The sequence below is a fragment of the Pongo abelii genome, chromosome 1, assembly GCF_028885655.2.
Source record: "Pongo abelii isolate AG06213 chromosome 1, NHGRI_mPonAbe1-v2.0_pri, whole genome shotgun sequence".
NCBI classification, from domain to species: domain Eukaryota; kingdom Metazoa; phylum Chordata; class Mammalia; order Primates; family Hominidae; genus Pongo; species Pongo abelii.
The window spans coordinates 180,723,085-180,736,613 of record NC_071985.2 but is presented as its reverse complement, the minus strand read 5'-3'; the positions used below and the strand labels follow the sequence as shown (position 1 = coordinate 180,736,613).

The following is a 13,529-nucleotide window of genomic DNA, read 5'->3' as shown; positions in this document are numbered from 1 at the left end:
CCTACCTACCTGGTCAATTCCTAGCCATTTCTTGAGAGAGAGCTCTAATGTCACCTTTTTATAAAGCATTCTCCAAATTGAAGCCTCTATACTCATGACTTAAGTTGGTCACTCTTTTGTCTATGATACCATTTTCAAAAAATACTATTAACACTATTATTTGCTTATGGGTCTTTCTCTAGTGAACTCCTAGAAAAGCAATCATGTTTTTTAAAAAGTCAGGTACTAGATCATGGCACATAAAAGGCACTCAATATTTATTCTGACAATGGACAAAATTATAACACCTAGCACATAGGGCTGTTATGAGGATTAAATAACACAAGTAAAGTTTTTGGCACAAAATCTGCTATGTATTAAGTACTAAATAAAGATGAACAGAATTGAATTATTTTACCAGGTAGGTCAATCTTTATTTTATTATAAATAAGGAGATAGAATCAGGTTCCAGTGATAGAGATTTATCCAAGGTCAGTTGAGATGTCATCCAGAAATTTACTAATTCCAGAGGAAAAGTGAAAGAACTAAGTAAAGACAGAACTAAGTAAAAGGCCGGGCATGGTGGCTCCCACCTGTAATCCCAGCACTTTGGGACGCCAGGGTGGGTGGATCATTTGAGGTCAGGAGTTCGAGACCAAACTGGCCAATATAGTGAAACCCCATCTCTACTAAAAATACAAGAATTAGCCAGGCATACAATTGTAATACCAGCTACTTAAGAGGCTGAGGCAGGAGAATTGCTTGAACCCAGGAGGTGGAGGTTGCAGTGAGCTGAGATCATGCCAATGTACTCCAACCTGGGTGACAGAGCGAGACTCTGTCTCAAAAAAAAAAAAAACAAAAAAAAAACAAAAGAAAAAGTACAAGAGCAAATTGCAAAAAAGACTTCCTTTTAACTAGGATCTTGTAATACTAACTATACAACCCAAACCCTCTCCTATATTATGGTCCTCTAATCCTTGATATTTCTTTCTCTTTTCATGTGGCGACTACTCTGCTATAAGTTCTATTAATAACCCAGGATTGTCTTGTTCAATCTAGATATAATTTCATTTTTCTAAACTATACAAAATCATACCATTTCTTTCCTTATTTATCAAGAAGATGACCTATTTCCTTGTAAGCATATTTATAAATAACCCAAGTATCTATTTGTCAATAGTTTTATTTGTGATTTTTTTTTTTTTTTTCAGATGGAGTCTTGCTCTGTTGCCCAGGCTGGTGTGCAGTGGCACAATCTTGGCTCGCTGCAACCTCTGCCTCCTGGGTTCAAGCAATTCTCCTGCCTCAGCCTCCCAAGTAGCTGGGACTACAGGTACCAACTACCACACCTCGCTAATTTTTGTATTTTTAGTAGAGACGGGGTTTCACCATGTTGGTCAGGCTGGTCTCGAATTCCTGACCTCAAGCAATCTGCCTACCTCGGCTTCCCAAAATGCTGGGATTACAGGCGTGAGCCACTGGGCCTGGCTGTGATTTGTGATTCTTTCCTTCAAAACCTAGCAGTGTTTTTATGGAGGTCAGAAATGTGTATTTCTAGGTTAAGAAATTAATACACAAGAATAAGATACCAATGGCTAGGATAGTCCCTATTACACAGTTAATGTTCAATAAATATAGGAAAAGAGAAAAAGGAAGAAGTCTAGTGTGTTGTATGGTGTTTGCTATTTTATTTCCATCAATCTGAATGGACTTTTAACTTCTAATGGGAAGAAACTGCCATCTTCACCAATACATTGCCAGTGCCTATCATAATACCTGGCACAAAACAAGTGCTCAGTATCTATTTGATGAGTGACTAAATCAGAGGTCAGCAAATTTCTTCTATAAAGGGGCGAATAAATATTTTGGTAGACATTTTATGCTTTGGTGAAGACTAAATATTTTATGCTTTTCAAGCCATATAAGCTCTGTGACAACTACTCAACTCAAATTTCCCATCGTAGCATGAAAGTAGCCATAGACAGTATGTAAACCAATAGGCATGGCTATATTCCAATAAAATGTTTACCAAAAACGGTGGGGAGACTAGGTGTATTTTAACACATTCAAAAACAAAAACAAGGGATAGACCATAGTTTGCCAACTCTTGGGATGAATGAAGTCAGACTCACAGATAATAAGTAACTGCTGAAAAAGAGAGGCAAGGAAGAAAAGAGGGAAAGAAGAAGAAAGGTAGAGAAGAGGGAAGTAAGGAAAGATGAATGCTACCTCTGTCTTATGAATAAAAGAAAAATAAAAAGAGCTGTACTTGGGGAAAACAGTTATGAAACACACATTTCCCCCCAAATAACTAAAACAACATAGTATACTTTTTCAAGACGAAAGATGTGATCTCTTTCTAAGCGTTCTTCTGCTTGTTTCAACCCCAGCCTCTGCTCAGGTGTCAATGTAGATTCATCTATCACAGTGGCATTTTCTAAATAGTCCATCTCTGAAGAATTTTCTTTATTAGATTCATCATTCTTCATTTTACCTAGAAAAGAAAGCAATCGCTCAGTTATCATCAGAACTGGTAAATTTTTAAATTTTTTAATGGAAAACAGACATTAAATTTATACACAGAAAAAATATTATTTCCTTATATTTTCCTTAGGAAAGTATACAAGTTGGTATGCATATATAAAATATAGGTAAGAGGCAGACATGGTATCCAAAGTCACAAAGAAAAACCTTTATGGGTCAAATGACTAGCTTGTTCTTCCAATCTATCCATCAAGAGATACATAACTGAGACTTACATTACACAAAGCTAATTACACAAAGCTAATATAACATAATCATCCTGGAGAATCTCTGAAGTCAATCTGATTAAAAAAACTGTTTGGAGTCCCACTCAAAGAAGATTAGTCACTGAACTAAATTCACTAGCAATTAAAACAACATATGTATACTCCAGACCACAAACCCACACAAGGCTCCTTCTTCTTTCCTTCCACAGAACTCCTGGATATCTCCACTACATTAATGGTTTTCCTTTGCTTCTCTGCCTCCTAACTAGATTGTAATCTCTTTGAGGCATAGACTATGTTTTCACCTTTGCATCTGCAGCATCTAGCAGTATGTATCTAACCTACAGTAGGTTCTCCCACCAGCGCAATTTTTAAAATATAAACCAAATCACCTTATTCTCTTGCTTAAAACACATAAATGGCTTTTGAAGAGTTCAGAATAAAGTTTTAACTCCCTAGCATATTACGCACAGTCCCTTGACCTCATGAAGGCAGTAAACAGAATAATTCCAAGTTGTAATAAATGTTACAAAGGAAAAAAGCAAGGACTGAGATGGAGACCAACTTTAGATATGGGAGCCAGAGAAGGCTTCTCTGAGGAGATATCATTTAAGCCAAAACCTAAAGAAAAAAATCTAGCTAACTTACCTGTAACTCTAACCTCAGATCTTGCCACGACACTTTTCACTTCATATTAAATGTGCTAGAATTAATCACCAAAGCTGCTTCAAGTCTCAATGTCTTTACATATGCTACTCCATTGATGCTCCCCCATTAATATTTACCTGTCCTTCAAAACTCAGCTTAAGCACCACTTGTTTCCATAAGCCAGTCTGACATTCTCTTGTTCTATTACCCTCTATTATCTCACATTTACAGAGTAATGGAATTTGTATTCATGTATCTGTCTCCTACATTAGATGACGGATTTCTTGATGCTAATGACCGGGGTCTTACTTTTACCTTCAGATTTTAATACAATGCCTAGATCTGAGCTAATGCTCTGTGTCATGTTGAATAAATAAATCTGGATGTATCTACAAGTATTTCGAAAAAGAAATGCTCATAGATCATCAACAAATCTCTCCATTCTGTCCTCAAAAGCTAATTGCATGGCATCTAGAGGAACCCTGACAGTCAAGCCTACCTTTTGATAGCACTAATTTTCTGAACAAAGAAATGGTATGCCTCTAGAGATGGTGCATTTCCTACCACAAGAGCACAGGAGTTTCTAGACTAGGAAGGCAAACTCAGATAAGGATGTTATAAAAAGGACTCAAACACCAGAAGTATGGCTAGGTTACATAAGTGTTTCTTAAATTACACTTGGAGGAACATTGATGCACTATAAGCAACTTGCAATTATGTCCTAATATTTGGAAAAACGATTGTTTTTTAGTAACCATTTTATTATGGAAATGTAAAAGAAAAGATGAAATCCTAGTATTATTTCTACTTTTCATGAAAAAGGACAGTAAGAAGACAATATAATAATGTAAACTTCTTCTCTTTTCCATATGTATAACTGGCCTTGTGTGACAAGGTAACCAACATCAGCAAATCTTGTAAAAGTATCGTTTCTGCTAACATAAAGAATTAGAGAAAGCTGCCTATCTTTCTTCAAAAGTCAGAAATATATGAAATTATTTAATTTTCTGGACTCAACATATAAAACAAAATAATACCAGGCAGAACATCCTAAATTGTGTTCCAAATACAACAGTTCATTACATGTTAATACTCTCACAAAACAAGAATTGAAAACCTGTATCCACACAAAAACTTGTACATGAATGTTCATAGAATATTCACAATAGCCAAAGGTGGAAACAATCCAAAAACCCATTTCTGATGAATGGATAAACAAAATGTGGCATATGTATACAATGGAATATTATTCAGGTGTCATAGTCAGCTCAGGCTGCCACAACAAAATACTACAGACTGGGTCGCTTAAGCAACAGAAATTTATTTTCTCACAGTTCTGGAGACTGGAAAGTCAAAGATCAAGGTGTCAGCAGGGTCACTGTCTGGTGAGGGCTCTCTCCTGGGTTGCAAACAGCACCTTCTTGCTGTGTGTTCACATGGCCTTTCCTTACAGGAGAGAGGTTCTCTCTTCTCCTTCTTTTTTATAAGGCCAGATTAGGACCTCACCATTATGACCTCATTTAACCTTAACTACCACCTAAAAGCCCTGTTTCCAAATACAATTACGTTGGAGGTTAGGGCCTCAACATATGAATTTGGGAGGGGACATAATCCAGTCCATAACAACAGCCTTAAAAAGGAATGAGGTACTGATACACGTTACAACATGGATAAACCTTAAAAACATGACACTAAATGAAAGCCAGACACAGAAGACCACATATTGTATGACTTCATTTCTATGAAATATTTAGAATAGGCAAATACATAGAAACAAAAAGTGTATTAGTAGTTGCCAGAGGCTGGAGATAGTGGGGAATGGGGAGTAACTCTTAATGGGCATGGGGTTTCCTTCTGGGATGATGAAATTAGACAGTAGTTATGACTGTGCAACACTGTGAATGTACTTAGTGCCACTGAATTGTATACTTTAAAATGGTTAAGATGGTAAATCTTATATGTATTTATCACCAAAAAATTTAAATATAGAGTTAGCATACAACTAGCAATTCCATTTCTAAATATATATACAGAAAAAATGAAAACATACATCCACACAAAAACTTTTACACAAATGTTCAGAACAGCATTATTCAGAATAATCAAAAGATGAAAACAATCCAAATATCCATCAACTGATGAATGGACAAACAAAATGTAATATATCCATATAATGCAATACTATTCGGCAATAAAAGGGAAAGACGTACTAATACATGCCATAACATTAATTAACTTTGAAAAAAATATGCTAAGCCAAATAAGGCAGGCACAACAGGCCACATATTGTATTATTTCATTTATATAAAATAGGCACATCTAAAGAGAGAGAAAGTAGATTCATGGTTGTCAGTGGGGAGGAGGAGCGGGTAATGAATAGTGACTGCTAATGGGTATGGAGTTTCTTTGTGGAATGATGAAAATGTTCAGAATTGGACAGTGATGGCAGCACAACTTTGTGAATATAATAAAAACTACTGAATACTTAATACTTAGATTTTTAGTAAAATATTCTTTTTTTTTTTTTGAGACGGAGTTTCACTCTTGTTGCCCAGACTGGAGTGCAGTGGTGCAATCTCGGCTCACTGCAACCTCTGCCTCCCAGGTTCAAGCAATTCTCCTGCCTCAGCCTCCCAAGAAGCTGGGTGGGATTACAGGCATGCGCCACCACGCCCAGCTAATTTTGTATTTTTAGTAGAGACAGGGTTTCGCCATGTTGGCCAAGCTGGTTTCGAACCCCTGACCACAGGTGATCCGCTCGCCTCGGCCTCCCAAACTGCTGGGATTACAGGCACGAGCCACTGCACCTGGCCTTGAATACTTAAGACTTTTTAAATAAAAAAAATTGACCCAATAGCAAGACAGAAGTATATACTTTAAAAGGATGAATTTTATGACATATAAATCCCAGCTACTTGGGAGGCTGAGGCAGGAGAATTGCTTGAACCCGGGAGGTGGAGGTTGAAGTGAGCTGAGATCATGCCACTGCACTCCAGCCTGGGCATCAGAGTGAGACCCTAACTCAAAAAAAAAAAAAAAAAAAAAGCAAAGGAAGTTTAAGAGAGCTAGCCACATGGACATTCGGGGAATGAGTGTTTGACGCAGAGGAAAAAGCAAATGCAAAGTTCTTCTTATGGATATCTATCTTCTCAGTTGAGGAAATTCAAGAAAACCATGTGGATGGAGCAGAGAGAAAGGGTGAGAAGTAAACAAATGAGGGCAAGGCAGAGAAATAGGGGAGTGTCACAGATCGTGTAAGGCTCTACTAGCCACTGTAAGAAAACTAGCTTTTACTCTGATGGATGGGAAGCCACTGAAACACTCTAAATACTAGTAATGTGATCTGACTCATTTTAACACGATCATTCTGCTTACTACACTGAAAACACAATGAAGGGCGATGTAGTAAGATGAGTTGGTGCATGCTGCTTGAAAGCATTATCTTGACCAGCAGCATCAGCATCACTTGGGAGCTTATTAGAAATCCAATTTATCAGGCCTTATCCTAGGCTTTCTGAATCAAAACACTCTGGAAATGAGGCCCAAGACTCTGCATTTTAATATGAATCCCAAACAATTCATATACACATTAAAGTTTGAGAAACCCAGATCAAGAATACTCTCTCCTCAAATATTCACCTGGCTCATTCACCTCTTTCCTTCAAGTATTTACTCTAATGTCACTTTCTCATTGACACTTTAACTCCACCAATACCAACAGTAGCATCATTCCCTATGTCGTTCCTACTTCATTTTTCTCAAAGGATTTAAAACCACCTTACTTAACTTACTCTATATATATATTTTTTTCTTTTTTTTTTGAGATGGAGTTTCGCTCTTGTTGCCCAAGCTGGGGTGCAATGATGCGATCTCAGCTCACTGCAACTTCCGCCTCCCAGATTCAAGCAATTCTCCTGCCTCAGCCTCCCGAGTAGCTGGTGTTACAGGCACACACCACCATGCCTGGCTAGTTTTTTGTATTTTTAGTAGAAACGGGACTTCATCATGTTAGCCAGGCTGGTCTTGAACTCCTGACCTCAGGTGATCTGCCTGCCTCGGCCTCCCAAAGTGCTGGGATTACAGGTGTGAGCCACCATGCCTGGCCAACTTACTACATATTTTTCTTATTTATTGTGTTTGTTATCTGTTTCATTCCACTAGAAGATTAACTCCATAAGGGTGGAATTATCAGTTCCATCACTTCCATATTCCTAATGACTAGTTCAGTTCCTGGCATGTAGTGGACACCAAAAAACAAAATTTTATTGAATGAATGAATAAATGACAAAAAGAAAAATGATGTGCCAGGTGGGAGCTAAAGTTAGGCCTAATGGAGAAGACTGAGATCAATCAAATTTCTATATAACCTATCAAGTCCAAATAGATAATGATCTAGCCATGTATGGTAGCTCATGCCTATAATCCCAGCACTTTGGGAGGCCGAGGCAGGCAGATGGCTTGAGGTCAGGAGTTCGAGACCAGCCTGGCTAACATGGTGAAACCCCGTCTTTACTAAAAATACAAAAATTAGCCGGGTGTAGCGGTACATCCCTGTAGTCCCAGCTACTCAGGAGGCTGAAGGACAAGAATCGCTTAAGCCCAGGAGGTAGAAGTTACAGTGAGCTGTGATGGCGCCACTGCACTCCAGCCTGGGCGACAGAGCGACTCTGTCTCAAAAAAAAAAAAAGACGGCTGGGCGCAGTGGCTCACGCCTGTAATCCCAGCACTTTGGGAGGCCAAGGCGGGTGGATCACAAGGTCAGGAGTTCGAGACCAGCCTGATCAACATGGTGTAACCCCATTTCTACTAAAAATACAAAAATTAGCCAGGTGTGGTGGCATGCGCCTGTAAATCCCAGCTACTCAGGAGGCTGAGGCAGGAGAATCACTTGACCCCGGGAGGTGGAGGTTGCAGTGAGCCAAGATCATACCACTGCACTCCAGCCAGGGCAAAAGAGGAAGACTCTGTCTCCAAAAAAAAAGATAATGATCTACATATAAAGGTTTTACTGTATTTATCTTACCGAGAATCAATCTAATAAGAAATCATTAATTCAATTATTATTAATTTGGATGTTTTCATATGGGGAAAAAAAGAAGTGCTAAACAATTACGTATAAACATGACTTCAAGGCAAATATTATACATATCATATTATACATGAATTTAAAGAGAATTCTTTAAAACATGAGAAGCACTTACTTACGAAAAATGACTGTATACTACAAATCACTTTTATTAATTTGTTAAACCAAGTTTCCCAAAAGAACCTCTACTTGGTCTACTAGCTTCCTTAAGCTAGCTTCCTGAAACTAGTTCAACTCATTCTCCATGTTAACAAGTAAAAACTGCATTTAATTGGAGTAATATAATAAGTGATAGTCATTGCCATTGCATGCCCACTGTGTCCGGTACTACATGAAACCCTCTACTGGATTATTTCACTTAATCTTTATAACATAGGCAGCAGCATCTCCACTTTTTTAAAAATGAGAAAACATTTTTCAGCGATAAGCAGTTTATTGAAGGTTACAAAGTTAATAAGTAAAGAAGCTGGAATTCAAAACCCATGCAATTTCACTCCAGAGCCCATATTCTTAACTATCTCTCTATGTCACCTCAATTATTTTGTTGACTTTAAAAGAAAAATAATCTTTGGCCAGGGCAGTGGCTCATGCCTGTAATCCCAGCACTCTGGGAGGCTGAGGCAGGCGGATCATCTGAGGTCAGGAGTCTGAGATCAGCCTGGCCAATATGGCGAAACCCCATCTCCACTAAAAATACAAAAATTAGCTGGGTGTGGTGGCAGGCGCCTGCAGTCCCAGCTACTTGGGAGGCTGAGGTAGGAGAATCGCTTGAACTCAGAGGCAGAGGTTGCAGTGAGCTGAGATCACACCACTGCACTCCACCCTGGATAACAGAGTGAAACTCTGTCTCAAAAAATAAATAATCTTTAAATCAGGTTTTTCATCAATTCAAATAACAAGACCCTTAACTAAGCGATCTTTTTTTTTTTTTTTTTTTTTTTTTTTTTTTGAGACAGACTCTCGCTCTGTCATCCAAGCTGGAGCGCAGTGGCACGATCTTGGCTCACTGCAACCTCCATCTCCTTGGTTCAGGCAATTCTCCTGCCTCAGCCTCCCGAGTAGCTGAGATTACAGGCATGTGCCACCACACCTGGCTGATTTTTGTATTTTTAGTAGAGATGGGATTTCACCATGTTGGCCAGGCTGGTCTCGACCTCCTGACCTCAGGTGATCCATGCACCTCGGCGTCCCAAAGTGCTGGGATTACAGGCATGAGCCACCGCGCCTGGCCAATTAAGTGACCTTAAACACCACTATTTCCTGGCCGGGTGTAGTGGCTCATGCCTGTAATCCCAGCACTTTGGGAGGTCAAGGTGGGGGTATCACTTGAGGCCAAGAGTTCAAGACCAGCTTAGCCAACATAGTGAAACCCAGTCTCTACTAAAAATATAGAATTAGCCTGGCATGGTGGCGCACACCTGTAGTCCCAGCTGACGCAGGAGAATTGCTTGAACGCAAGAGGCAGAAGTTGCAGTGGAGCCAAGTTCACACCACTGCACTCTAGCCGGGGTGACAGAGCAAAACCCCGTCTCAAAAACAAAACCAAACCAAAACAAAAAAAAACCACCACTATTTCCTGAATCCTTCAAGTACCATGATGTTTACATTTTTCCCATATCTAAACATTACCAGTATTATCACTTACTTGATTCTGTCTCTAAACTGACTTAGTTTTTAAATTTGGCCTTGTCCTCAGACTTAATATACAATTATGAGACTGAGACACATAAAGTCAACTCTATTAAAATTCTTTGAAGTCTGTCGATATACCATCATCTGTGTACCACAAGAAATAAAAACAAGCTATATCTGAATTCTTTACCAGTGTTTCTCAAAGTGTGGCAAATAATGATTCAGAAATAGGTTCTTTTTATTTCTACATCAAGATAACGCTGTATTCTTCCAGCCATTAAAACACTAGGAAAAAAAATTATAAAAGAAATTATTTAATTTAAACAAAATCAGGATTAAAGTTACTCAAAAGACATAGACAATATTTCTAAACAATTAAAACTAAAATCAGGATCCCACAACCAAATGAATTTTACAACAGTTCTCAAGTAAACTCTAAGTGTCCTAACCAATCTCTGTTTCCAGTCCTTTTCCTATCAAAGAATTTCCTGCATTATACTCAAAAGGATTTTTTTAAAAATCTGATCACAGCATTACTTTACTTAAAACTCTTCCAAAGGCCGGGCGCGGTGGCTCACGCCTGTAATCCCAGCATTTGGGGAGGCCGAGGCGGGCAGATCACGAGGTCAGGAGTTCAAGAACAGCCTGGCCAATATGGTGAAATCCCATCTCTACTAAAAATAAAAAAGTTAGCCAGGCATGGTGGAAGGTGCCTATAGTCCCAGCTACTCAGGAGACTGAGACAGAATTGCTTGAACCCGGGAGGCGGAGGTTGCAGTGAGCCGAGATCGCACCACTGCACTCCAGCCTGGGCAACACAGCAAGACTCTGTCTCAGAAAACAAAAAACAAAAAACAAAAAAAACTCTTCAATGGCTTCTGAAAATACTCAGGATAAAGTCCAAACTTTCTGGCATGGCTTAGAAGGCCCTGATATTCCTGTGTTCCCTTTCAGTTGCATCTTTTGCCGTTCTCAACCTCAACTTTCTGCTCTAGCCATACTAAGTCTCAGTAATACTCAATCTCACAATTTATATCACCTATTTTGTCTGCCCAAAGTCTAAATCTCACTGTTTAATCATGTGCTCTCTCAACTTCAATTAAGTTTTTGGCACTGAAAATCATTGTTTATCTGTATCACCCTCCTATCAGACTGGAAGCTTCCTTGAAGTTTAGGGCTATGGGTTTTTTTGTTTTTGTTTTTTTTGTTGTTGTTTTCCATTGTAAACAAATGCTTGATATATATATAAGAAGAAGAATTCAATACATACATATTTGGTGAATGAATGAGCAATACATTATCAAGACCATTTAAACAGAGTGTGTATGTGTACGAGCACGTGTGTACCAACTAAAGAAGATACTAAATTTTTATTTGCACAGTCTTTGTACCTACCATAATAAATGAAAAGGCTTTTTTTTTAGCTTCACCAAGGATCAATCTAGTAAGAAACCATTAATTCAAGTATTATTAATGTGGATGTTTTCATATAGGAACAAAAGTGCTAAACAATTATGTATAAACATGACTTTTTATAATTAAAATGGTTAAACCAGGGATAATCTAAAGAACATTAATATACAAAAATCCCTCCAAAAAATGACTTACTTAAATCGTCCAATACGTCTTCAATTCCTGAAGCACTATCATCAGAATCACCAGTATTATCTGTACATGTCCGTTGCTTCTGAGATCGTGGTGAGTTTTGCAGAGCATATTTTTCTCCCTCTACAGCTTCAATATTCACTTTGTCCACAGAAGTAAAGGAGCTTGGAATTTTTTTTCCAATCTGTTGTAATTCTGTCTTCTGTCTCATGTCTTTCAACAGTAAACCGGGTCCCTTTTCTGCTTCTGCTGGTGAACTCGGTACCTTTTCTGACTTCATCTGATAACTGGATGCTTTTTCTGCTTTCACTGAATTAGGTGACTTTGGTGATTTTTCTGCTTTTGCCTGTAAACTGGTTGCCTTTTCTAATTTTACCTGTGAAACGGTTGCCTTTTCGGCTTTCACTGGTGAATTAGGAAATTTTTTTGCTTTGCAATGACTTTGATCTCGAAGGACTAACCCCAAATCTTTAGGACCCGGAAGGTTGGCAGCATTTACTTTACATGATTTAACTTCTGTTTTTTCTACACAAATATCATTTTGCTTATTTTTTTTACTACTATTCCTATTTGGAGAGCTGTTCCCAATTTCTTTTATGGATTTATCATTTCTAGCTTTCAATGTTTGATTACCTATAACTTGAACTGCTTTGCTTTCTTCACAAATAACATTCTTCTTTGGTTCATGATTTTCACTTTTTAAGGTTTTAGACTCTTCCATTATTTGAAAATCTGTTTCTTTCCAATTGTGCTATTATAAAATGGCAGATCTCCAGTAGTTTAAATTGCTTCAAATCCAGTTTAGGCAAGCAAACTATTGGGTTAAAAAAAAAAAGAAAAATCTGTTATTTAAAATGCAAAAACAATTTTTTTATGGTTAGACAATAAAAAAACAATTTTTTTAACTTGTTCTAAAACCTGAAGAAATCATTAAAAAAAAAAAAAGACAAAACTCAGAAAACTATATGAGAAGGAGTTACGGTGCACTAGGTAAATAGCCAAATGCTCATCAAGGGAATTCTAATGTAATTGTGGTAAAACAGCACCAAAATAAAGAATTTTAGAAGTAAAGGTTGTTTCATATTTCTTTAAGAATTTCAATAGAAAACTAAAACTTGCAATTGAATATATCACAATTAACATGAAAGGAAACAGAATAAAGAAAACACAAGAATTCCAATCTTGGCTGGGTGTGGTGGCTCATGCCTGTAATCCCAGCACTTTGGGAGGTCAAAACGGGTGGATCACCTGAGGTCAGGAGTTCGAGACCAGCCTGACCAACATGATAAAATCCCGTCTCTACTAAAAATACAAAAATTAGCCAGGCATGGTGGCATGCGCCTGTAATCCCAGTTACTCAGGGGCTGAGACAGGAGAATCACTTGAACCCGGGAGGCAGAGGTTGCAGTGAGCCAAGATCACGCCATTGTACTCCAGCCTGGGCAACAAGAAGGAACGAAACTCCATCTCAAAGATGGAGAATCCCAATCTTTATGTGCTATAAATGAATCCGTTTATGGAATCCTAAATGGTAAAATCTTGCCCACAAGACTTTACCACCAACTAGCATCTATTTGTACCTCTAGCCTACCTCGAACTTGACTCTCTAAATATGGGAAAACAATAGACTTTCTCCACCTTGAAGTAAAAATGGGTTCAAATGAATTCGCTGAAGTATACTTTAAAAACCAACAGGGGCCAGGTGCAATGGCTCATGTCTGTAATCCCAACACTTTGGGAGGCCAAGGCAGGCGGATCACGAGGTCAGGAGTTCAAGATCAGCCTGACCAACATAGTGAAACCCTGTCTCTACTAAAAACACAAAA

At 38.3% G+C, this 13,529-nt stretch overlaps 1 protein-coding gene across 23 annotated transcripts in view; it reads right to left on the bottom strand.

Moving 5' to 3' along the window:
• The window catches only part of TUT4 (terminal uridylyl transferase 4), a 129,551-nt gene that overhangs the window by 90,297 nt on the left and 25,725 nt on the right, over positions 1-13,529 (bottom strand). For all 23 annotated transcript variants that reach the window (XM_009250301.4, XM_009250279.4, XM_002810819.6 and 20 more), the window contains exons 2-3: positions 11,707-12,517; positions 2,313-2,476 (exon numbers count right to left, since the gene is read on the bottom strand). In XM_009250301.4, the coding sequence (XP_009248576.1) occupies positions 2,313-2,476; positions 11,707-12,424 (882 nt within the window). In that variant the 5' untranslated portion in view covers positions 12,425-12,517. The remainder of the gene's footprint in view (positions 1-2,312; positions 2,477-11,706; positions 12,518-13,529) is intronic.